General features: G+C 26.5%; 2 protein-coding genes across 2 annotated transcripts; one reads left to right on the top strand and one right to left on the bottom strand.

The window, feature by feature from the left end:
* Positions 1 to 1481: 1481 nt before the first annotated feature.
* On the bottom strand, positions 1482 to 2557 carry NF-YB4 (nuclear factor Y, subunit B4). Its single transcript, XM_020375930.3, has one exon. The coding sequence runs from the start codon at positions 2402 to 2404 to the stop codon at positions 1976 to 1978; it is 429 nt and encodes a 142-aa protein (XP_020231519.1). The 5' UTR covers positions 2405 to 2557; the 3' UTR covers positions 1482 to 1975.
* An 11646-nt stretch (positions 2558 to 14203) lies between these two features.
* Positions 14204 to 19239, top strand: LOC109812049 (uncharacterized). Its single transcript, XM_020375917.3, has 3 exons — positions 14204 to 14261; positions 15896 to 16624; positions 17327 to 19239. Exons 2-3 carry the CDS (start codon positions 15896 to 15898, stop codon positions 18974 to 18976), a joined length of 2379 nt encoding a protein of 792 aa, XP_020231506.1. The 5' UTR covers positions 14204 to 14261; the 3' UTR covers positions 18977 to 19239.
* Positions 19240 to 26100: the final 6861 nt, after the last annotated feature.

The raw sequence follows: 26100 nt of genomic DNA, 5'->3' as shown, positions 1-26100 counted from the left end.
GCAATTTCGTTGTCGGAGTCAATGGGAACACTGTTCATTTCAAATGTGCTAATCATCCCGTGATTTATAATCGCTTACAAATTTTAAATGTACGCGCTTATTCAATCAAGAAATCAAACCATATCTTAGTGCTGCAATACTGGTGGTATTGGCATATATACCTAGTCTTGTCACGGTTTACTGTTTTCAAAGTAACATGGTCAACTGCATCATTGCATTCGTATGGATAGTCCAAAAAGTTTTGCGATTTCTGGACCTTCATAATATTAATTCTAAATTGATGTAATAATCTCTTTGATTTTGAGGGTTTTATTTTTACCCCTTGATGTAAAAGTTAACATCACGATCTCCCTCTATTATAGTTCTGCTTCTGCCTCTCACAGATGGGAAACATGTATATATCTCTCAGTTAGTGGTGAAGCTTATTATGTGTCTGTGTGTGTGTTTCAGAGAGGAGATAGATAGAGAGAGTATATATAACCCATTAAGGTAATAGTTGAGAAGTGGTCCCAAGGGCTTGTGTGAAATTTTTAGGTCATCGCTGAAACCCTAATTCTGACACAGGTTCAAATTGAGAAGGAATTTCCTGTCAACTTTAATGGGACAATGTCCTAATAGCTCATTTGAAATATAGTAGAATTCAGGCATGCCTGAGATATATTCGATTTTCACGGTTAATTATGCAAATGTAAAGCAACGAGATAGTGGTCCCCGGTTCTAGGGTTAGAAAATCAAAACCTAGTACATTATGTGCCAGTTTATTTTATAGTTTTTTTTACTATTACCGGCTAAAAATTTACTCGCATTTGGGTTACAAACTTATGGTTCTCCTGTGGTTGAACTCTCATTGTGGCAAGACTATCAACTTCATGATGTTTGATATCGATCAGTAGTTAAGGAGAAGTTGGGGTATCAGCATAGCAGATCTAATTGAATTGATCAACTTTTTTTCATTCCCTTCATAATAGACGTGAAATGGAGGAAATTAAATGCTTGACCATGGGGATTTTGGGTAGGGAAAATTTTAAGAACTGCTCAATACTAAACTACTAAATATATTCTGCATTTACAGTTTAGCGAATGTTAAGTGATTAACTTAATTATGATATATACATGTAAGTAGCAATTGATATGGATTGATCAGGCATCATAAATTAATTAATAAAGCAGATAGGGCAGTTTTTCAGTTGCAAAATACAATAAATCATAAAAAAAAATATAAACTAAAAAAAGATGAGAAGAATTTCATTTATGAATTGACTTGTCCTTTCAATCCATAGTTCAAAACTCTGTAAGCTGGTATAGAATGCATATGTTAGCTGTTGGTTACTACTTAATTGCTTGTTAGTTATCTGATACTAGTTTCCATTATTGGTTTGTTAGATTTAGTTAGTCTAAGTGTCTAACTAATTCTTGTGTATATATATATATATATATATCTCTTGTAAGAAAATCCATTTTCAAATGAATGAAAGTTTTAACTGGTAAGTAACAGCTAACAATATATATAAGCTGGATCTAGCTAGAAACTAAAGTCATCAACCCAATATATATAAGTTTGAACATGACAATCTTGTTTTGATAAGGATCTTAGAAATCTGCAGTTCCATAATCTTCACAATAACCTCATGCGGACTAATAATCAGCCCAAGAGGCAAGATTTCATTTCGAAGCAAACACCTTCCATAAACTGACCATGCCCAGATGAATCAGATCATTTTTATTAATGATTATCGTTGAAAATTCAGAGACACTATTCTCAATACTCATATAATATACAACATTACAGAAGCTGAATACAGTGGTGATATGGATAGTGATACACTATTTAAAAGAAGATAGAAGGGGAAGTTCCCTTTTTTGACCAGATGTATAGTTGCAAAATTACCTCACAATCATATCCAAGAAAATTAGAAGTGTAGTTCTTCTTGTCATCACCTTGTTCAATCTTCAGAAAGACACAAGAGCTATGTATTCATCCAGATTGATTTGTAGTAAGAGGGTTTTCAACCTTGTCAGTAACCCTAGATTGGTTATCAGTTTTTGAGGCTGATTCATCATAGTTTTGTAATTTGGTGGTATTTGGTTGAAGCTTGTGCTGATTGATTTTCTCCCTTTCAGCTTGCCTGTATTTATGCAAGTACCTTCCTATGGCCTCAGCATAGTTGTCAAACCCTAATGAACTTAGAGCCCAACAGATGTCATCCCCATTTACGGTCTTGCGATTCTCCTTGTGACACTTGTCAGATGCCTCACTTGTCACAAAACTTATGAACTCTGTCACACACTCTTGCATTAGTTGTTTCCCTTCTTTGGAGATCTTTGCACTAGGAGGAAGAATTTGCTTCATGATTCGACCCACATTTGCAATAGGCAAAGCTCTATCTTGCTCCTCCTGATCCATTACACGAAACTATTTTCTTACACACCCCTTTGATTTGTTGTATCAACAAACTTAAATGTTTTAAATAGATTATCTGATTACACTTGTGTGTGTATGTGAAGGCAATATTTTGTGAAACACGATACGAATGTCACATGTGAAAATGCTGGTATGTTTATGGTAACGCAACATGTTAATGTATGGGTTTGATTAGGTCTTTTCATAAAAGTATGAAAAATAGATTGTGTTAAGAGAGAAAAAAAAAATAACCTTAATCGATTCAAGATGAATAAATTTCACATAAGTAATGATGAGTTTTTTGATTTGACAATAAAGTTTGTCTGTTCTGTTAGGTTATGTTCGACAAAAGTAGTATGAGAAGGTAGGTTAGAAGTTATAAAATTATAAATGTTTAATAAAATTTTCGGTTGAAGTAACTTATAATATAAAATAACATAAATAAATATATTTATATGATATTTTTACATGAATTTTAATTTTATTTTATAGATAAAATATTTTTTTGGTAATTACAATTTTAGTGTTTTTAATTAATTTTGAATGCTTAATTGTAACTTTTTTTTATTTAAACAGCAACTAATTTAAATACAATTTTTAACTTTAATTTTTCATGTTGTTCATTCTATTATTAATGTTATAATATTATATCTTAAACTATTATCCACCAAATTTAAAATAAAATAAAATAAATAATAAAATTTTATCTTATGTACAAATAAATAATAAAATCCTTTTTTATATAAGTACAAAAAGTAAAAAAGTCAAATTAATAATTTTTTTATAGATAAGAAATTAATGAATAAAATATATGAAGCTAATTAAAAACTACAAGTTAAAACATTACTTAAAGTAGCATTTTGGAAAACGCTCCAAGCTAGCTAATTACATAGTTTTGTTTATTAAACATTAGAAATAACTTTTCGTACTGATAAAAAAAACTAGAAATTTGTTGCCAACATACACTCAGAACATGAGACCTTTATTTATGTTAAATAAAACGTTAAATTATAGTTTTAAGTCCTTTTATCTTATTTTTTATATTTATTTTAATTTTTTTATCTATTAAAATATTTATTTTAATTTTTTATATTTAGATTAATTGATTCTTTTAAAATAATAATTATTTTTAATTTTATAATATAATTTTGAATCAATTTTTAACTAATTTAAGACATAAAACTTATGACATTATATTCTAACTATATAAAAACTATAAATTTAATTCACGTACAAATCCAAAAGATCTATATACATTAAAAAATCGTGTGAAAGATATGTTTTATAAATAACTAGAAAATAGTATGAAATTATATTTTAAAAAATTTTCAATTGTCTTTTATGAACTCATTTTTATATAATTTTTACTATGTTTGTAACTCTTTTTTATTTGAATTTCAGTTATGTTCAATTATTTGCATATAAGTATATCTAAAAAGATAAGTTTGAAGTTTTGAATTAATAAAAAATATCTAAAATTATGTTTCAAAATTGAAAATAATCATTATTTTAAAAGGATTAAATTAGTTTAAATTTAATAAATAAAGAACTAAAATGAATAATTTAAATAAAAAAAATTAAAATAAATTTTATAAATAAGATAAAAGATTAAAAGTATAATTTAATATAAATAAACTGAGTTTATCTATTTATAATATTAATTATAGTTGAAGGATAACATTAACCTAATTTCTACATTATTTTAAGGAAAAAATGTCTCTCTTTCTTTAAATATACAAGTACAAAACGTATTTTAAAAAAAATAGATATATCATATACAATGCGTTATATATTAGGTATTTGTATTATGCTATTTTCTGTCTATGAAATAATAAATATTGATCATTAAATGTTATTCAAATGATAAAATTACAAAATAAAGATAATTTTTTTAAAACTCAGAATATAGTATTATAAAGTCAAAAGATGTGAAAAATGATTTAAAATAATTTCGTTCAAAGATGTTAGAAGATATAAGGGGAAAAAAATAATGAGTTAAAACAGTAGTTAAACATCATGTGGTTGTGAGACCGATCTATTTAATATATAATATATCAAGTTTAGATTTATCGTGTACGACAAAAAAGAATTAACTAACGATAATTACAGTACTTTGAATGAAATTAATTAGTCTTTTATTCAAAAAAATAAATGAGAAAAAACAATTTGTTAACAAAATCCATGATAATTCATGAATTAATTAGCTTATATATATATATATAGCTTATATATATATATATATATATATATATATATATATATATATATATATATATATATATATATATATATGTCTGTGACTGTGAGTGCAGTTTTGTTTGGAAGGGGAAATGTGCTTAAAAATATGGAAATGGGGCATTTGCTTTCTATTTTGGGTGGGAATAATTTAGCTGAGTGGCAGTCTGAACGTGACAAGTGTTATACTAATCAAAAATTTCAGTTTTAGAATCAAAGGTTTATTTGTTTTGGTACAATTGGTCCCCACTGCCATATTTTATATCCTTACAATACTCTAATGCCCTTAATTTAATTATTAGAGAATAACATAATCTTATTATTCGTACTGCTCTCATAAGTGGAGCACATTTGTGCATTTTCATGTTCTGGGACAGATCCGACCTAAACATACCTAAAAAGAATCCTTTATACATACCATAATGTTTTATCATAGCTCTCACTTTAGGTTAAATTATGTTTTTGTGGCAATAGCATTTCTTCTTTATAAATTCGAATTCCTTAGGTTTTCATTCTTTATCAAATTCTAGAACTCTCCTATCCTATTGGATATTATCAAAACCTTATTTATGCTTAGATTCTCAACATTATGATACATATATGAAAAGCTTCTATTACATTTCATCATTTTAATAGTAAATTAAGAGTAAAATGTTATATACTTTTGACTGTATTATTATTATTATTATTTTTGAATAATAAGATATTTGTATTCGTAAATATTTGTAATTTAAAAATATTAAAAATATTTTTAATTATATATAAAGTAATTTAGTTTAATTTTTTACACTACAACAAAATAGATTTTTAGTGGCATTTAATATGATTTTCAATGGTAATAAAAATTGCTACAAAATTTTTTAGCGACATTTCCACAATAGTCATTGAATGCAATGTCGCTAAAATATTTAGCAGCAATTATTTTGAATGCTGGTAAAAATCCTTTTAATGATCGGAAAAAGTGTATAACTTTTTGTGACATATTTTACTTTTTACTTGATATGGGACTTGTAAGATGAGGATTGTCTTTTAATATTTTACTTTCTACTTGATATGGGACTTGTAAGATGAGGATTGTCTTTTATTTATTATTTTATCAATAGTCAATGTGAGATTTTGATTTTTTCTAATACACCTCCTCAAGTTTAGGAACTATTGAGTTTGATAATGATGAGTAATCTGATACCAATTTAGAATAATAAGTTATAGGTCTAATGTAACCTTATAAAACAAACTTGTAAGGTGAGAGTTATCATCTATTTATATACTCTTTAGTTATTTTATTTCTAGTCGATGTGGGACTTAAGTTTTTCCAAATAAATAATTATCGCTTATAGTAAATTTTGGTGTAATATAAATATATTTTTAGTGACCATTATATATTAGTCATCAATATTTTTATTAAATAATAAAATAAATACAATTAATATATTGCCACTAAATAATTGTCGGTAATAATTAATTTTATTGTAGTGTTACTATATATATCACAATTATTTATTTTTAGTTCAAATATATGTCATAAAATTATTTATTAATATAAACGTATGTTTTAAGTTATTTATTTTTTTGTTTTGTTTTATTTTATTTATGCATTTTTATTTGAAAATTTATATGTTAACAAATATTGATGGATATCTATAAATACTCTCTTTCCCCTCCCACCCACATATATATAAAGTTGATAAATACTTCTTAAATGGATGTCAACACTAAATGTGACAGGTAAAGAAGCTACGCTACCCGTTTCATCCTATTGTTATTATATGTTAATTTGAATTTATGTAATAAAAAATGAAATTACTTTCAAGTTTTATAAAAATTTGTAAATTTAATTTATTAAATATTAATTTTTAATCAAACAGTTGGGTCATTGAAAAAATTCAATATATATCATGAGTTATTGATTCTCTCACCCATATATATAAGGAGCATATTTAATAAAAACATGTCTTATTATGAGTATGAGACATAAAATGGTTAAATAATAAACTTTAAATTATAGATAATAGTAATTGATAGTTGAAATTAAAACTTAATGATAAATACTTTTTCATAAGAATCATTAGAAGTCATTTTTATGACTATTATCATCATTGTTGTTATTGTCATCGCTACCACCATTGTCATAAAAAAAATTTATTTTGCGCTCTCATTTCTCATTAATTATATGGATACACACAAAATAATCACGAAGATTGTTAGCATAATTTGCAAAGTAAAAGAAAAAGTTTTATCAACTTAATTATCTCTCAAGCAATATAATTAAGCTTAAGCAGCTTACAAATTGTTTCGATATACTTAGAAGTCTCACATTGCTTAAAAATCAAAATTTAATACTACAAGAAATGTTACATATACTGACATACAAAAAATATCACTATAGGTACAATATATGTTTGACATATAGTTACATATAATTTTAGTGTTGATTTTGAATGAGATTTAACAACATATTTTATGTGTCACTATAGCCTATACCTACATTTTTTAACAATATACCAACATATATTATATTTATTATATAGATAAAAGTAATTTTTAATGACACATATTGTGTTACTATAAACTATAAAGTATGTGTCACTATATGACAATTTTCTTATAGTCATTAAGAATAATTTATAAACACCCCTCTTTTAACTTATTGCTTTTCAAGAACAAAATCATAACAATTCAACAAATACTAAAGCAAACAATACCTTAAATACAATAAATCTAACGATATCAATAAACTTATAATCCAAACATTAACATTGATTTTTCTTGTAACTTAAACATCAAATTGTTAGGTGTCTTATCACCATACACTATCAAGATTTCGGTAATTATCAATTGAAATTGAGTAAAAGAAGTACTCACTCAACCCAACATAAGGATATACAGGAACATGACACACTAGTGCATGACAATGTATCCATCCCCGTGAGAACAATTGATTTTTTATAATAGAACCAAAGAATTGGCAAAAGAAAAAGAATCCGAAAACAAAAAATGAGCGTGATTTGTTTGTTTCTTTTGGCACCCATCCTGCTGTTCTTTAACTTAGACAATCATGCAGTCATGCACATTACCCAAAATTTCATGTTACAACGCACTATAAATAGTAAATACGTTTTGCCATTTTGTGCACGAGAAATTTCGATTTGGATTATAGCATGTACTTCATATTCGATCGGTCCTGATTCTCCTGAATATGAATTATAGTATATGTACTTCATATTGGATTTGGATTATAGTATATTATAAGTCCCTTGATTCTTTTCCGTTTCATACGTGTGTTCCAAGCCAGGTTTCATAAATCGGTCTCTATTTTTTGTCGGCTAGCTAGGCTTAGTTTCTTCTGTTGTAGTTACTACTTACTAGTTAATTAGTACTGTAATTCATTCTCACTAATTTCTCATGTATTTATTATGATGAATAAAGCGCTATCTTTCAGCTTTCATATATGATTCAGATTCTTCATTTGGTTGAGCTTCAGTTGTGTTTAGAATCACCCACACTTGATTTTCCAGTAGGATATAAGACATCTACCGTGCAAGGTTTTTCACTTCGAAGTTTTCAACACTAATTATTATGTACCACATTAGTATTAAGTAATGGTAATGACAATAATAGTAATGATATAATGGTGGTGATAATGATAATGATTATAATAATAATCATAATCATAATTGTTAAAATTGAATTGATTGATTTGACCGGTTGAATCGAGAATCGATCTAATAACTGATATAATAACTAATAAGAATTAATGTATTTTAAAACTTTGACCTACTAATTAAGAATCGGCATAAAAAAATTAATTTGAACCAGTCTTAATTTAAATATATCTAATTTCTTAAAAAAATTATAATTTATATATTTTTAATAAAAATTATAAATTAAAATAAATTATTTTATAATTATTTTTAATATTTTTCTTTAAAAAATATAATTTAATATTCATTTATATTAATTTTTTTATTTTATTTTTTTTATAATTTATATTATATTAATTTGACAAAAAAATTTCGACATAAACTTATCATTATTAATAGAAATTGTTATACTTTATTAAATACTGAACTTAAATATTTATTATATTTAGTTTAAAGTTTTACATATTAATTGAATATTAAGAACTCATAAATAATATTTTATTTTGATTTTTAGTATTATAAATTTATAATATTATATTTATTTAATATTAATTTTATATTATTAATTATTATTATTTTATTAATTATGATTTGATCATAATTCAACTATGACTAAACCATCAAATCTTTAATTAGTGTCTAAATTGATTTAGTGACCGATATAATTTTAAAAATATTAGTGACAACAATTACATGACAATAGTGATAACATTAATAACAATAGAAACAACTACAATATGTCTTCTATACAATTTGGATTTAGTTTAACTAATAAGTATCAATCCAAGTCATGAACGCTCCTAATTAACTATTGTCTCCAATTATAAAACCGATTTAATTACATACTTTAAGAAAGTTAGTTAACTTATTTAAAAATATTAAATTTCTCAATAATTTAAATTACTTTTCTAGAATTAATCTTTTATTTTTTTACTTAATAATTTCTCCTTTAATTAATTAATGTTTGAAGGAGAGAGATATTTATGTGTTTATTTATTCTTCAATCCTAATAAGAGAGAGAATTTTTATCCAATTAATTTTAAATATTTATTAATTTTTGTCTAAAAAAATTATTTATTAAATAAGAGTTCTTTAGAAAAGAATAATATATGCGACTGATAATTAAATAAGGTCCTAAAAAGTGACAAATTAAAAGGTGAAATAAAAAAAGGTCTTATGTATATAAAAAGAGAGGTAGTAATTAAAATCACACATCACGATTATTTAAATTTAAATAATCATCGATAAAAGCACGTAAAATAAATTTAAAACTTTTAAATTTTGTTTAGTTAATCTAAATTTAATATACTTCAGTAACGAACCTTTGAAATGTCAATATCTATGACAAATTTGATTTATAATTAGTAATTGACACTCATCTTACCTAAAAATCCAAATAATATAAAAATTTAAATATTATAATTCTCTTCAATACCTAAATGCATATTTTAAATCATTACGATACTCTTGCCGGAATACATTTTTAAAAGAAACCATACATAATTTAATTTAAAATAATAATAATAATAATAATAATAATACGTACGCAACTATGTTAAATTCAATAGTCCAGAACACAATTCACATTATTCCAGCCAATTAAAGCGATGTTGAAATAAGCCATATAGTATCTTTAACTTGCAACAGTACAATTTATGTATATATTCCTATAGCTACTTGATATATATTTATCTCGTCAATTTTGTTTTTTCTATTTCCCTCTTAGCTTAAATATATAATTAAGAAAAATACCTATCATCCATACGTTAATTTTAATAATTTTTTTCTAATTTATTTGTCTGAAGTTTGAAACTCTCTAAACACCGATAATTCTAAGCAGTAACTTTCGATCATGCAACCATTTTGAACTTATGTAAGCGATTAAATTCAAATTAGAAGATATGACTTGGTACATGAAAAAAAAATTATAATGATAAAAAAAAAATATAGAGAAACAAAAAGTAAAATTTAACTACATTTCAATAGGGGGAAAAAACCAATTTTATTTTACCTTAACATAGTTGATAATTGACATGGTGATATTGGATTCGACAAGATCTGTTGGGTTAAAAGATGACAAATCACAAAAACAATACCAACAGACAGAATTTAACATTTTTTAAAACCAAATTTAGTTCATCAATTTCGACATAACACTTTATCTATACTATAACTTCTTATGTTTATCCTATAATTATAATACAAGAGTTTTCTGTGACTATTCGTTTTTTTTTTTTAAATATTAATTAGCTTATAAATAAGCCCAATACTTAGAGACAGACCTGTGTTGGGCTCCATTGCGTCTTTAAGGCCCATAATAGTAAATGCATAGATGAAGATTGAAAAGGCTTGAGGTTCTGACTTGAATGCTTTTTTCTTCTTTTTTTGATAAGAGAAAGAATACAATGCTACGAACACAAATATAAAACAAAAATATAATTTATCTGGGAAAAAATATATATATATATATATATATATTAACAAGATTATTTATATCATAATTTTTTTTAAAAAATTTGTTGAATTTGATAAATTAACTCATATATATTAAATACAAACAGAATATTTTTAAAAGTTTTTCTTCCACAAGAAATTTTTTTAACTCTTTATATTATTTAATTTTTATTTATTATCAATATTTATAATTAAATTTTAATATTTTAAAATAAATTATCAATAAAAAAATTATTTATCATAAATTTAAATATAATTTACATGTTTAAAAATTACTAGTTATACAAATTTTAAATATAATTTATACATTCACACATAGTATTTTATTCATACATATTATTTATTATAATTTTATTTATATATAATCAACATTTAACTAGTGCATTGTAAAGTTAAAATATTAGTTAATATTTTTTATCTGTCTCTTTCTATTACATCAATTATTTTATCTCAGAGTATTTCTTTCTTTCTTTTTATTGTACTTTTTACAAAAACACTCTCTATATTTAAATTAAAATAACTATCTTAAATAATTGTATTTGTAAAAATTATTTTTAACCAGAATATTTTTAATCATTTTCTTTCTATAAGAACGTTTTAAAGATTTTTTTTCTTAACTTTTTAATATTTTCTAGAATAAAGTTTTAAAAAGAGGGATCAATTTATCATTCTTCATTGTTTATATATCATTACTCAAAAAGGAGGGATCAATTATTCAAATAGTTTAAGAAAAGTTTAATACATCTTTTGTATTCAATTAGTTCCGTAAACTAAAATATAAAAAAAAAAATTGTAATTAGATTTTTCATATTTTTTTAAAATTTAGTTTTTGATTTTAGAAATTCATTTATAATCTATTAAATTTTGTAAAATATTTTTTATATTCTCATACTTGATAATTAACTCAGATTATTATTTTATGTCATCATTTATATAGATCAGGTTTTGATACTTTTTCATAAAAATGTTTATTATTTCAAAATTCTCAATTTTTATTTATTGATCTAATATCATAATTTTAAAAAAGGAAATAAATCTCTAAAATAAGTACAAATTTTTAATTGTAAACAATATCCTAAAAACAGACAATATCATTATATATCTTAATAATATTTTAAAATTTTGAAATTAAAATTTTGAATTATATTTTCAGTAATTCATTATTTAATTAAAATCATAGATTTTTGTTACAATCACCAAACTGTACAAATTAGAAATTTTGATTCAAGTTATACACATATTTGTTTTTAGTTATCATAAAAAAATTTCATATTAATAAAATAGTATTCATAAAATTTCATATTAATAAAATAGTATTCATATGTGCTTACAAACTCATATTTATTTTCTTATTATAATGATACCAGACTTTATTTATATCTATAGCAAGAATAATGTAAGGATGATGAGTAAGAAGCAGCCGAAACATGTATATATCCAAGGTTACCATAAAACCTCAATATTTCTAACAATTTAGATGAAATATTCACTTACTAATGCAGATATCAATGTATACAAATAAACACCAAGTAGTAATTATCTGGACACACCAGTAAAATTGTAAAATAATAATAAGTAATATTTAAAATATTAATTGGTCCACTGGTCAACTTGGTAACCTACGAACCCAGCCAGTTTAATTTGTAGATTAAATATACTGAGCTGGATAAACTTGTTTAAATAGATCAACATTTTAATTGACCATAATTAACCCACTTACTCTAAAGTTAAACAAGCCATAGTCTATATACCCACCTTTAATCCATAGTAACGTTGTCGATGACTAAATGCACATTATTGACAACTTATTATTACACTCCAAATTAAAAATCCTCAAGTATGAACAACCCATTTATTGATTAATATCCACAACTAAAACATTGATAATGAGCATTCATTTTCCAATCACTAACTATTGTTGCCATAACCTTCAATAATACTACAAGAAAATAAAATTAAAATGACTACTAATTCAACAGTCATCTTACCAAAGACGTGACCATTCATAACTTTGCCCTTTGTTGTCAGTGCTGAGGTCATGGTAAAATACAATTAGTATTATATTTTATTGTAATTTTCAATAATATTTAATTTTTAATTTGTTAACTAGTATAACAAGACTCCAAACTCAAAGTTAAAAAATTATAATTTAAAAGTAAAACTATTTAATACTTTCATAAATTTAAAAATTTAGAATTACTTTTAAATTATATATATTTTTGCTTAAATAACTTTTGTAGTTTAATTTTTTCTTTTATTTTTTTTCTTGTTTTGATATATATATATATATATATATATATATATATATATATATATATATATATGAAGGTTCAAACGATATCGATGTAATTTTTACTGAGTATTACACTACTCAATAATTTTATATTAAATGTGAATTTTATAAATTTAACCGTTAAATTAGAAGTCTTTTATTCTTAGATCATATATACAAAATTTTATATTAATCTAAGATGATTTGATACTTCATTCCTATAAAATAAAATTGACATAATATATATATTTTAAAATATAATAAAATATGAACACTTTAATTACCTTCAAGTTGTTGTTCAATTTTAACAAATTTTGATATAAACATATAAAGTGATATGAAGTTATAATTCAATGATTGAATTTACAAAATTTATATTTAATATAAATTTATTGAATTATATTTATATTAAATGTGAATTTTGTAAATCCAGCCATTGAATTATAATTTCATATCGCTTTATATGTTTTATATCAAATTTTGTTAAAATTGAATAATAATTTGAAGATAATCAAAATATTCATATTTTATTATATTTTGAAATATATATTACATTAATTTTTTTTATAAGAATAAAGTATCAAATCATCTTAAATTAATATAAAATTTTGTATATATGATCTAAGAGTAAAAGACTTTCAATATAACAGTTGGATTAATAAAATTCACATTTAATATAAAATTATTGAACAGTGTAATTTTTAGTAAAAATTACAACAATGTTGTTTGAACCCTCCTTTTATATATATATACTTTGTCATTGTTAACTAATCACTGACAAAAATTATAGAATATTAATAAGCATGATGTTTCTTAAATAATATAGATTAAAATAAAAATATTCAAATATAAGAAAATTTATAAAAAAAATACAAATATTATAAGAAACTGAAATATTACAAAGATAAAAAAATTAAGTCCATACTTTCAAATTTTGAGATTTAAAATAAAAAACTAAAATAAATTTAATTACTCTTAAAACTTTTTTTAAAAAAATCATTTATTATTTTTTTTAATGATATGTGAACCCAATTCTCTTTCTAAGAAGAGGGCCACATATGACTTGTTTCTAATATGGTCAACTCAACTAAACACAGCGCCAATTTGACGAACTCGGGCGAGTCACTCGTCTAACGTAACTCGTCGCGTTTTAAAACTGGAGTGTATCATATATTTTCTTCGTTCTCTCATTCTCGTTCTCACACTCTCATGTCATGGCCTGCGAATTCCCCCTTTGAACCCCCCATTTTATCATCAGGTTCTCTCTTCTTCCTTCACGTCTTTCTCTTAACACCTTCATTGTGCATCACAAAACTTAAATTTTGTAACACGTGTGTGTATATATATTTATATATGTATGTGTGTGCAAATCATCTCAAAATATAACAACGCATCTTCTTGTATATATATGCACACATGTTTCTATGCTTTTCACGTTTCCAACACTTCCATTGAGGTTAACAAATGCTCATCCATCTTTGTTATCCATCATCATCATCATCTTGTTCCAATGTGTGTGTATATATATGTGCAGCTATGTGTGTAATAGTATCATAATTCATAGGATACCAAGAAAGAACCTTTTAAATATTTCTGTTAATTGGTGGAAATATATGGTTGTAATCTCGTGTGGGGTTGTGCTCAATCTTTGTGTCGTTGTACTTGTTATTTTTCTGGTTTCTATGAGTTTTCATATGCTTTTCCTTAGTTATGCACGTCTGAGTCTGTTTGTTTTATATTTAATTGTTTAATCTGCTAGCGTACTCGTTTGCTTTGATTGTGAACTTAGGTGTAGGGGGATCTGGGGTTTGTTATCTTATAGTTGGTTGGTGATCCAAAATTTTTCGCGTTGACAGCATTTTTCACAAAGGGTATTTTTACCCCATGCTAAGATCGCATACACATTATATGGTGTAATTGTATTTTAAGCTGTTTCAACCTGTGGAGAATGTTGTATTGGAGAAGGAATAGGGTAGGCAATTTGGCTTTGCTTTTCCGGCAAAGAGAATTGATAGGGTTTTATGTGAGTGCTTTTGGTAGCCATTGTTCAGAATTCTGTTGCTTTATCACAGTAGCAATTGATGGTTTTAATTTTAGCTAGCTTATAATTGCCTTGGCACAGAAAAAAAAAAAAAGTTTTGGAATTACTGATCAATGAAGAGTTCCTTCCCCAAAAGTTGTTCCTTTATTACATGTATTCTAACCCTGTCCAATACATTGACCTCTAAAAGCATCAGTGGGCAACAAACCAACTACAGATTGGGGTTTTAACTATACAACATACATGAATGGTTAAGATTGTTTTATCAGTTCTAATTTTAACCATCCATTTTAATTATAAGGTTGAAATTCACTCCTTTCACACTCTCATCTCTCACTTGATATTTGATAAGCTTACTATTTATATTCATATTTTTACACTTGACCAGTTTGAACTGATTCAGCAAAGTGCTAACACTCTGATCTTTTGTGCTGCCTTTCAAATCTGCCAGTTTGTTGTTACAGATTTACAGATTTATGATTTCTTAATACTCAAATAAATTGTCCATAGAGTTAATGGATAGTGCTTGAGTTTTAGAGAATTTAATAATGGTGACAAATTAAAGGTGAATGCATCGTGATATCTAATATTTTGTTAGATAGCTAAATATGCATGCATATATGGGGTTGAAAATTTAAAAAGCAAAGGAAAAGATTGGCAAAATTGCTTCTATTCCACGCATGCTAGTGGTTATCAATTCTGAATGTTGCTTTGCATAAGTGCTGGCGAGGAAAATATGAAATGGCAGGTCTGAAGCATGTTTTTGTGCATGTTATGTAATTTACAATTTCTTTATAATATTACAAGTGTTGATTGAAGTAATGAGTTTACCAGCCTATGCTACTTGGCAGATGGAATCAATTGGCCCGGATTGTGACAATATTATGGAGCATACATCTAATGGGAAGCTAATTCCTCCAAGTTCTCCAGATATAAACAACATAGTTGGAGCCCCAAAGTTCAATCCTCGAATTGGTCATGAATACCAGGTGGAAGTTCCATCCATGATAAAAGATTCAGAACTGCTTCAACTTCTAATAAATCGCACTGATTCAGAACTTGTACACAATGAAGTGGAGGATAATGAACACGAAGGGTGGAAATATCTTGGAGACAACAATGGTGCAGTCGATGTAACTGTACCTGCAGCAGCAGCAGCTAATTTGAAAAACAATGTAATATCGGATAATGGAAAAGAATTGAGACCAACCATTTCTCAATCTGTGATGACAGGAGCTCAACTCAATGAAACAAAAAATTGTCCAATGGCCTGTGGCACATTGAATGACTCATGGAGTGATGCTGATGTACAAAGTTTTCTTCTTGGTTTGTTTATCTTTGGGAAGAATTTTATTCAGATAAAAAGATTTTTAGAGAACAAAGGGATGGGAGAAATACTGTTGTTTTACTATGGGAAGTTTTATAAGTCTGATGAATATCGTAGATGGTCAGCCTGCAAGAAAATGAAAGGGAGAAAATGTATATCAGGACGCAAACTTTTTTCTGGTCGGAAGCAACGTGAACTATTGTCTCGCTTAATTCTCCGTGTTTCAGAAGAATTCAAAGATGCTTTGCAACAGGTATTCAACCATGCTTTCACTGAGAGTCCCTTGTCTTCAGTGTTGTTGATTAACTACAATGTGTACGTTTCAGTTACCTGATTATTAGCTTAGCTTGTGTCAATGCATTCTATGATGTTAATATTCTTTTATTCTCCTGTATTAATTTTCTGATTTATTCCTTGGTAAATTAAAATTTGGATGGATTTATTCCCTTATAATTTTAAAGATAACATTCTTTTAGTTCCCTTCTTTGTGTTATGTATTTTTTTTTGTGATTGAATAATTTTGTTAAGGTTAATATGGTTTATACGGTGCATTGTGTGTGTCGCTCATGTATATTGACCATGCAGTACTTGTTCATTAGGTAGACTTTACAAAAGAACAGTATATAGAGGGATATCCTGGCCCATTTCCACGACTTGATCAGGAAAAATTTAAGTTTTTAACCTCATAATGTGCATTAGGCATCAAATCAGTCCTTTTAATCACATTTTCCTTATCAGATTAATTATTAGAACTTAGGACTTCACCACGTTACCAAGGATTTTATTTACTTAATGTTGCATGCTTTGCATGTTAGATAGTGGTTATTAAAGCACAATATCTTATTTACCACTTTTTTTTTTCTGCTAATGATAGACTAATGATATTATTTAGACCTTTATTGTAAATGGACTCTTATTCCCTTTCGATCCTCACTTTGCTCATGTCTATAATTAGGTTTCCAAGTCATATTCAGAGGGGAGAACTTCCCTAGAAGAATATGTCTCTTCTTTGAAATCTATCGTTGGACTTGGTGCTCTTGTGGAAGCTGTAGGTATTGGTAAGGGAAAGGAAGATCTTACCAGCCCTGCTGTGGAACATGGGAAGAAAACCCCGGTGTTTTCAATACCAGCTAGCAAAGCTTGGTCTGCTCTTGGTCCCAATGATATAATTAAACATTTGGCTGGAGGAAATCGACTGAGCAAAGCCAAAAGTAATGATCTCTTCAGGGAAGCTGTTTGGCCTCGCTTACTGGCAAGAGGTTGGCACTCAGAGAAACTAGAGAATCAAGGCTCCTCCAAAAAATTTGTGGTCTTTCTTATCCCTGGTATTAAGAAGTTTTCAAGGAGAAAACTTGTGAAAGGTGATCATTACTTTGATTCTGTCAGTGATGTCTTGAGCAAAGTGATAGCTGATCCAAATCTTCTTAAGCTTGAAGATGAAGCAACTAAAGTTGGTGGCTGCAATGAGGAAGAAGCAGAAAAGGAATCCAACGGGGATGTTCAACCTGATAACCATCACCATTGTTTCCTCAAACACCAAGCTTCTACCAGAAATTCAGACCATAGGAAGTGTACAGTTGTTGATACCAGTTTGATGCCCAGGGGGAAGTCATCTGATTTAAGGGAATTGAAATCTTTACCTGATAAATCGGAAGGTAAAGTTGAGGTAGATGCTGATGATTTAGCATACAATAAAGGGAACAAACATGTTAGTAAAACAAACCACAGGAAATGTAAGCTTGATGGCATTTCACCAAGTGGGACAGAAGCTGCTATAATACACAGCAAAAAAAATAGTAGCAATGCTGATTGCAAACACAATGGAAATGCTACTGGCCGAAAAGAAGTGAACGTTAACCCTGATAATAATGATGCAAACAAGATGGCAGAAAACCGTGAAAATCAGAAGACCATTGTGTCTGATGGTAATCAAGCAAAGATAACCATAATGCATCAATGTAGTCAAAAAGCAAGATCACGTAGTCGAAAAGCAAGATCAGGCCATTCAGATCTTGCAGTTCCTCCCTTCAAACGAAGGAGACTCACTGCTTGTGCTAAGGCTGAGTCCAGCCGCATTCTTGAGGATTCCTCAGGAGGGTTAGGATCAGAAAAACCGGGACTCTCTCGGTCATCTTGCTTTCCAGATGCCAATGAGAAAGCCAGTAGTCCACTCAGTCATCAGCAGAATGTGACTTTAACTTCTTCAGCTGAAGGAAGTGTGGAATTGAAAAACAAAGGTAGAATTTTGGATGGAGTCTGTCTTGACAAGGGTATTTCTTGTGACAAAGTAGAGAATTGTGAATCACAACATTCCAAATCCACCAACTTCAATGCATCTCAGGTTCCACTGAAGTCTGAAGATGATGAGTTGATGGCAACGGCGGAGGAAGATGGGCAAGGCCTAAAGCCAAATGATATAATTCCAAGGAGGAAGAGCACAAGAAATAGACCATTGACAGTTAGAGCATTGGAATCTTTGGCAAATGAATTCTTGCATGCACAAAAGAAACCAAAAAGAAAAGACACCCTGATACTTGCAGACTCATTCAGTACATGCTGCCGCAGGGCTCGCACCAAAGGTCTAAAGAATGTTGCATATTCATAGCACAGCTCAAGGGACTCCAGACTCAATAGAAGTACAGCATTTGAATGGAGATTCTAGAGTCATTGATAGTATTAGCAAGCCTTTAGATTATATTAAATCGTAGTGGTCTTTTTTACTAGGAGTTTCCGAAGCTACCTGTCATATAATGAGGTTTTGAGTTTTGGAAACTATTGCTTTTTTTGTCTGACTTTATTTCATTCTGAAGTTAACCAATGCTCATGTACAGATTTTTACCAAATAGGAAATTTGATGAGATTAAAGGTTATTTTGTTTTCTGGTAATTGTAAGTTTCATGAAACGTGCTCAGAGGTACACAACTATCATAATTTAAAAGAACAAGACTTGTTAACTTACATGATAAAGGATTCAACAGATTCTCCCGCGCTGGTTAGCACTTTTATGTAACTTTTACTGATCATATATCAAATTAGAGGCCTGTCGGAAATGGCTTTTGAAAACATCTTCAAGCTCAAATGTTGTACACTCTTTTTGTGGATCATATACCACACTTTCCTTTTTTCGTTATTTTTTTTCTAACAATGTTATTGGTGCAAAAATATTTATCAGCTTTGTCGATCATAGTATTCGTCACAAAACTTGATCACCTTTAAATTTGAGTTACTTAAAGAAATTAAGTTGAGTTCAACTCCAACCAATGATTTGATATAAGGGCGCACGTTAAAATTTTCATTAGCCATTTGGGCCAAACCTGGCTTAACTTGATTTTTGTTCATTTGAATGGTGCATTGGGTCCGAAGTATTTTTGTGTCGGTAGAAACCATGGGCCAGCAAAGTCACTAAACAATGCACACTACTATTTCTCCTTGATGTACTTCCAGTGTAAATATCTTCCTCAGAACCTATTCTACACAATTAATCGTTGGTCTATTCAGACAATTATTTGAGCAATGACCAAGTTTAATTTGTTGCACCCAAAAGTAGAACGTGTATAAGTATTATGTTGGGGCGACACATTAGGTCGAACAAGGGCCAAGTTAATTTCCAACTTGAGTTGGAATTGAAATTTGAAGTGCATGCCTTTTAATAAGGAATGTCTCGAGAATGAGACAACACTACTAATTAGGAAATATATTGTTCAGATTGTTGCTAAACAGATACACCTCAAGGGTCGTAAATAGAATGAATCATATAATAACTAATAAGGAAATTAACTTTAATAAGGGAAAACTCATTACTAGGAGATCTAATCAAAACAGAAACTAAAACTATGAAAGAAATTATCTCATAACAGAATAGAAATTGGTACACATCAATACAATTATTTTTTTAATCCATGAAATGGAAGTAAAGGAATGACACCCGATATTATTATAATGAAACTCTTTTTAATGATGTGTTATCTTGTAGAACTAGTTTGTTTTAAAAAATAAATTTTTACTTGTCCAGAAATGATTTTTTTCCCTCGAATCATGTATTATTTTTTGTTAACAAATAACAAGTAGTAATCTATTATTGGTTTAACTAGTATTTCATTCCGTGCATCACATAAATTAAGTATTTATTTTCTATATAAATGAATTTATGGTAAATAAATATGTTTTAAAACAAAATTTATTATAAACAAATATATAAATTATATTTCAAATTTACAATAAATAATTAAAATGTGATATAATAATCTTGTTATATTAATATTTGTGTTTTTTTTATATAGTATATTGATGTTTGTTATTCATCTCTAAATAATAAAATAGATCGTAACTTATTTATTTTATTTTTTTCAAATGAACATATCTTGTCTCTTTCCTCTTCTTCTTTATTGTGTATGAATTCATCATTATTTTAACTTTTTCCATATTTTTAAGAGTAAATTCCACTCATACCTATTGAAATATACAAAATTATATTGGTCTCGTCTCTTGAATTAAAAATTACACGCCTCTTCCTTGGTTGATTTTAATGTATAACACTTTATACATTTTCAAATAAAAAAATTGTTTGAGTTCTGTTAATTTTCATTACAAAAAAAATTATTACCAAACACCCTTACAATAACATCACAAATATAAATATTACACTGCCATCTCTTCCTATGCTAAAATAAACATTTTCAACCTTTTAAAATATGTTACACTTTAATAATTTATCTCTTGATTTTTATATTTAACTATTATTATTTTAAAAAAAAATTCTAAATTAATTATATATTTAATAAATTTTATCAAGATGATTTTTAATTTTTATACTGATATTTGTTTGTAAGAAATTTTAGTTATTTCCTTAAATTAATTAAAGTAAATTTTTAAATTTACCTTTTTATCTTTAAATTTTAGTTTTCCTTTTCCCTAAACATGATTTATTTATATTTTCCTTATTCATTTTAATTAACTATATTGTTAACTTTAAATGTTTTAATTATATTTTACAGTTTTACCTATATTAGTTAGTATACTTGATTTAAATTTAGTTTGCCTTTTCCATAAACTTGATTTAAATTTTTTAATTAGTATAATGAGTGATATATACTAATTAATTTATAATTTACGTATCACTAATTAATTTTTGTGTGAGAATGTTGAATCTTCAGTTTGAAATACTTATATTTTTTTTCAAGAAAACTGCAATGTGAGATTCCGTGAGGACCATGACCCCTCTGGTCATACAATCTTTCTTGGCCCAAAAGATGTTTTTTTTTACAGGTTTGGATTTAAGAAATCCGTCTCCTATCTTTTTTCTATTCTAGGATATAAAATTACTTTAATATTATTTTCTTTAATTCATTTTTTCTCAAATAATCTTTTACTCCTTTTTCTTTACGGAAATATTTTACTCCTTTATTCCTTTGTACATTCTCTTTTGAAATTACTTGCCAAAATAACCATGTTCTATTCTATAAAGTATTTTTTTTAATTATGTTAGTTCCAAAAAAAAGTACTTTCTATAATGACATGTTTGTTCAAGAAAGTAATTTTTTGTAACATTAAAAAAAATTAATCGTAATTACATAAACATTTGTATCATTAAAAAAAACAATGATTTCTTGAAGAAAATGCTTGATTTTTTCCCTCTTTATGCAACTAATCACTAAACAACTCAATCATATTATATAAAAGTTGTATTAAATAAATCAAAAAGTGTCATCGATAAAATCATAATATAATACATTAATTCGTATCATATATACGATGGCATTAAATTTGTAAAATTTTACTATTTTTTATAGAGAAAAAAAATAGGGAAGAAATGTAAAGGAGGGGGTCAGATTGTGACAACAGAAAATGGAACAACGGAAGAAAATAGAGTAAAAAAAGATGAGAAGGGAGAATAAAAAAAAAAGTTTTGACGAAAAAATTATTTTAAAAAAATTAATAAATTTGAAGGTATTTAACATTTTTGTAAAATAAAATGGAAGTATATTTATTAATAAAAAAATATGTAAATATCAAAATAAATTAGGAATATAGTTTGAGGTAAATCTAACAAAATAGACAATATGACAGAGTTAGCCCAATAAATTTTTTTTAATGATTTGTATTCATATTTTTTATATATAGACTACTCTATTCTTATAGTATTTTACTCCTACAAATGAGGGGTTAAATAAGTCAATTTATCAATTACAAACAAAATTAAGGAAGCCATAATTATACAATATTTTATACATATATGCAAACCTATAATTTAGCTAATTAGATAATGTCACGCATAATTTTATTATCACAATCCAACTAAATAGGACATGTATGTGATACTCTAAATTTCAGAGAAATAGTCTAAGCCACAAACCTTCACAAAGTCCAAGAACCATTCTTTCGATTCTCATCCATGTGTGTTTCACTTGGATCATGCATGAATCGACTAATCACATTAAGAGCATAAGATAAATCTAGTTTGGTGAATGCGAAATACATTAATCTTTCTACAAGTCTCTAGTATCTTTCCTTGTTAGTTGAAGTTTGATCTTCTTCAACACACAATTTCAATGTCCCTTCTATTGGAGAATTTGTTGGTTTACATGTTGTCACCCCAATTTCTTTCACAAATCCAATGTGTACTTTCGTTGAGTCAAAAAAAATGTCTGACTTTGATTTTGAAACCTCAATTCCAAGAGAGTACTTTAAAGGTTCAAGATCCTTCATCTCGAATTCCTTTGTCAAATATTCTTTTAATACCATGCATTCATCTATATCATCTCCTATGACTAACATGTCAAAACATAAATAATAAGAATTATAATATTTTATTTTATTTTCTTTAGAAACAAGGCATGACCTTGGTTTCTTTGTTGATATCCAAATGCAATCATTGACTCGGTGAATCTACCAAATCACACTTGTGGCAATTTCTTTAGTTCGTACAATGACTTCTTTAGCTTGAATACCTTATTGTTATGTGTGTATACAAGATTATACATCCTTTTGGTAGTTCCATATAAACTTCTTTAGACAATTCTCCATATAGGGAGACATTTTTTACATCAAATTATTGTAAGGGCAAGGTTTACAACTAGAGACAATAAAACTCGAATTGTGCTAATTTTGGCTATAGGAACAAATGTTTTAGTATAATCTATAACATACTAAATCTTTAAAAAGAAGCGAGCAATTCTTGGTCAATTTGACTAGTCAGATCAAACTTATTTATGACACACATTATTAGATAGAATTAAAAAAAAACATGTATTTAAGTAAGACTTAAAATTTAGAGGTTATAGTTTAACCGATTATTTATGCATTGATATATCTTTAAGATAGATATGATTCAATTTTATTAAACACTTCTAAATTAGACTAATTGAATTCTTTCTGTTTTAACAATTTTTTTTAAAATAAATATAAAAGATTATAATTTATCAAGCAGACTAGCTTAATAAGCATAACCCATTTTACTGGCTCTAGTTTGGGAGCGGGATCTTGTCATTCCAACTCATGTCTAAGTTATATGTATATGTTTTTTAAAATAATCTTTAACTGTTATGTATTAATTGCTGTAAAAAAAAAAAAAAAAAAAGACTATTATGTATTAATAATATAATTTTTGCCTCAATAAATCAAGTTTTAATTAATATGATCATGTCAGATTTGAGATTACAAAATGAAATTAGTAAGAACATATGCAAATCTGTTTCGACTGGTGCCAAAAACACATCCTAGTGAAGTGAGTGATATAAAAAAATACACATTTTGCTTACACAGAAAAGGGTTTTTATTTGCTGCTGTTACGAGTGTTGCATCTTTAAACGTTTCTCGTGGTTTATGGATCTATGGCCCAAAGAAACTGGACGGTGGTGCACTCTTGCACGGTAGATACACGTGTTTTGGGATATTTTCATTCTATTTTTTCTCTAGGCTTCATCATTCATTCTTGACAAGGACAATTTGACCTTATCACATGAACTAATCCATTTAATATAGATTAACAGAATTCAGATATATATATATATTTATATTTATGGGCTTTTCCTAAATTTTATTTTTATGAAGATTTATTATATGTTATAAATCTATACCAAAAAAATAAATCTACAACATGCATATGCCTATACAAATACTGTAAATCCCCCATAGAAAAACTTTAGAACGGATGACTAATTGATGGCGTTTTCCTTCCTCAAGAAATTTTGTTTTTCCAAAGTAAGTTTTTTTTTCTTTTAAAAGAAAAGTGTATAAAAGATTTGGCCATTTATTATGCCGTTTTGGCGCAACTGAAGGGAAAATTAAGACCTAATATTTGATTTGGTTCCAGTGTTGTATCACGCAAGCTAATTTTGTAGAATAATTTTGCATTTTTTTTTGCATAAATTTAAATATTCAAATGATCACAATTTTATTTCCATTAAAGATTGGTGCATTAGTCTCAATTATGGGATAACTTGGAATATATTGACTTGTCTGTTTTTTTTCATTTTTGTGTAACTGGGAGTTGTATGATTGCACGCACGCCCCTGATGTACTTTTCATTGAGTGTAATTGGATGGTGTTGCAAACTTTCAAAACTAAATGATTCTAAGTTGGTTTGAGACAGAGACACGTATCTTCTTAGTGAAGCCAAGTCATCTAATCCTATTGAAAAACCATTATTATTATTAATTAGTCGAGTCGAGATATTTTTCATCAATATATTTTGTGTAAAAAAGATGGTGTTTTTATGCAGAAAATTCGTGGTCTATATATGAAGGATAAAATGAAAAAAATAAAAATCAACTAAAAGAAACCACAACACAGTTACTAAAATTTTATTATTTAATAAGATTTGTTAGGACATTTTGTGGGTAGTAACTAGTAAGAGAAACGATAAATATAAATTTTTATATATATATTTTTTATGATTATATTATTGATATGAAATATATATTTTTATCAATGATTCTTTATAAAAGTTTGATCGATTATTTAGATATCTTATTAGAATTTCAAATTAATAACTTGTTAGTATGAATTTTTATATATAAATATTTTAAAATATGAATATTTATAACAAAATTATTTGCATGATTCATTTAAATAAATAACATAATATTATATAATAAATCTTAAAAAAAATGTACTATATATATTTTTTCAATTCATTTCTATAGTATCGTGTATTATAAGGTGTTATATAAATAACTTTAAGGATGAAAAGTGGTACTTCTTCAAATTAGAAGAATTAAAATAGGAAAAAAAAATTAAAGGATTAAATCCAAACTTGAAAAATTTTATAGATTCCAAAAAAATACTTTAATTTTTTTGATGAATAGAATTCATAAAATAAAACCAATAATAAAAATAATTTATAATGTATCACAATTTTATATTTAGAAATAAAAATTAAGTACATAACTAATAATTTTATGATTAAAAATATTTTTTTTAGTCCATATAAAGTGAGATAATTTTGATTTTGGTCCATATATATATATACTATATTTTTAGTCCATATTATTATATAATTATTTTCAACTACTTATGTATTCATTATAAGATTAAATGATCATTTTAAGTGGTACTATAATTGTTTGTAATATCATGTTAATGTGTCACATTTGATAAAAAAAATTATAAATTCTTAAAATAAATGTCATTATTAGTCTTAAAATAAATATTAGAGACCAAAACAATGAATTTATAATTTAGAAGATGAAAAATAAAGAAAAACATTCTAGAAGGATGCAAGTTAAAATT

Source organism: Cajanus cajan, chromosome 7, assembly GCF_000230855.2.
Source record: "Cajanus cajan strain Asha chromosome 7, NIPB_CcT2T_4, whole genome shotgun sequence".
Taxonomy (NCBI): domain Eukaryota; kingdom Viridiplantae; phylum Streptophyta; class Magnoliopsida; order Fabales; family Fabaceae; genus Cajanus; species Cajanus cajan.
The sequence above is the reverse complement of the archived record's forward strand: the minus strand, read 5'-3'. Positions and strand labels throughout refer to the sequence as shown.

Bases quoted from the DNA above. Each gene is read 5' to 3' on its own strand.
- NF-YB4 (XM_020375930.3), bottom strand. From the start codon at position 2,404: ATGGATCAGGAGGAGCAAGATAGAGCTTTGCCTATTGCAAATGTGGGT.
- LOC109812049 (XM_020375917.3), top strand. From the start codon at position 15,896: ATGGAATCAATTGGCCCGGATTGTGACAATATTATGGAGCATACATCT. The intron at 16,625-17,326 runs GTATTCAACCAT...GTCTATAATTAG, and splicing joins TCAAAGATGCTTTGCAACAG to GTTTCCAAGTCATATTCAGA.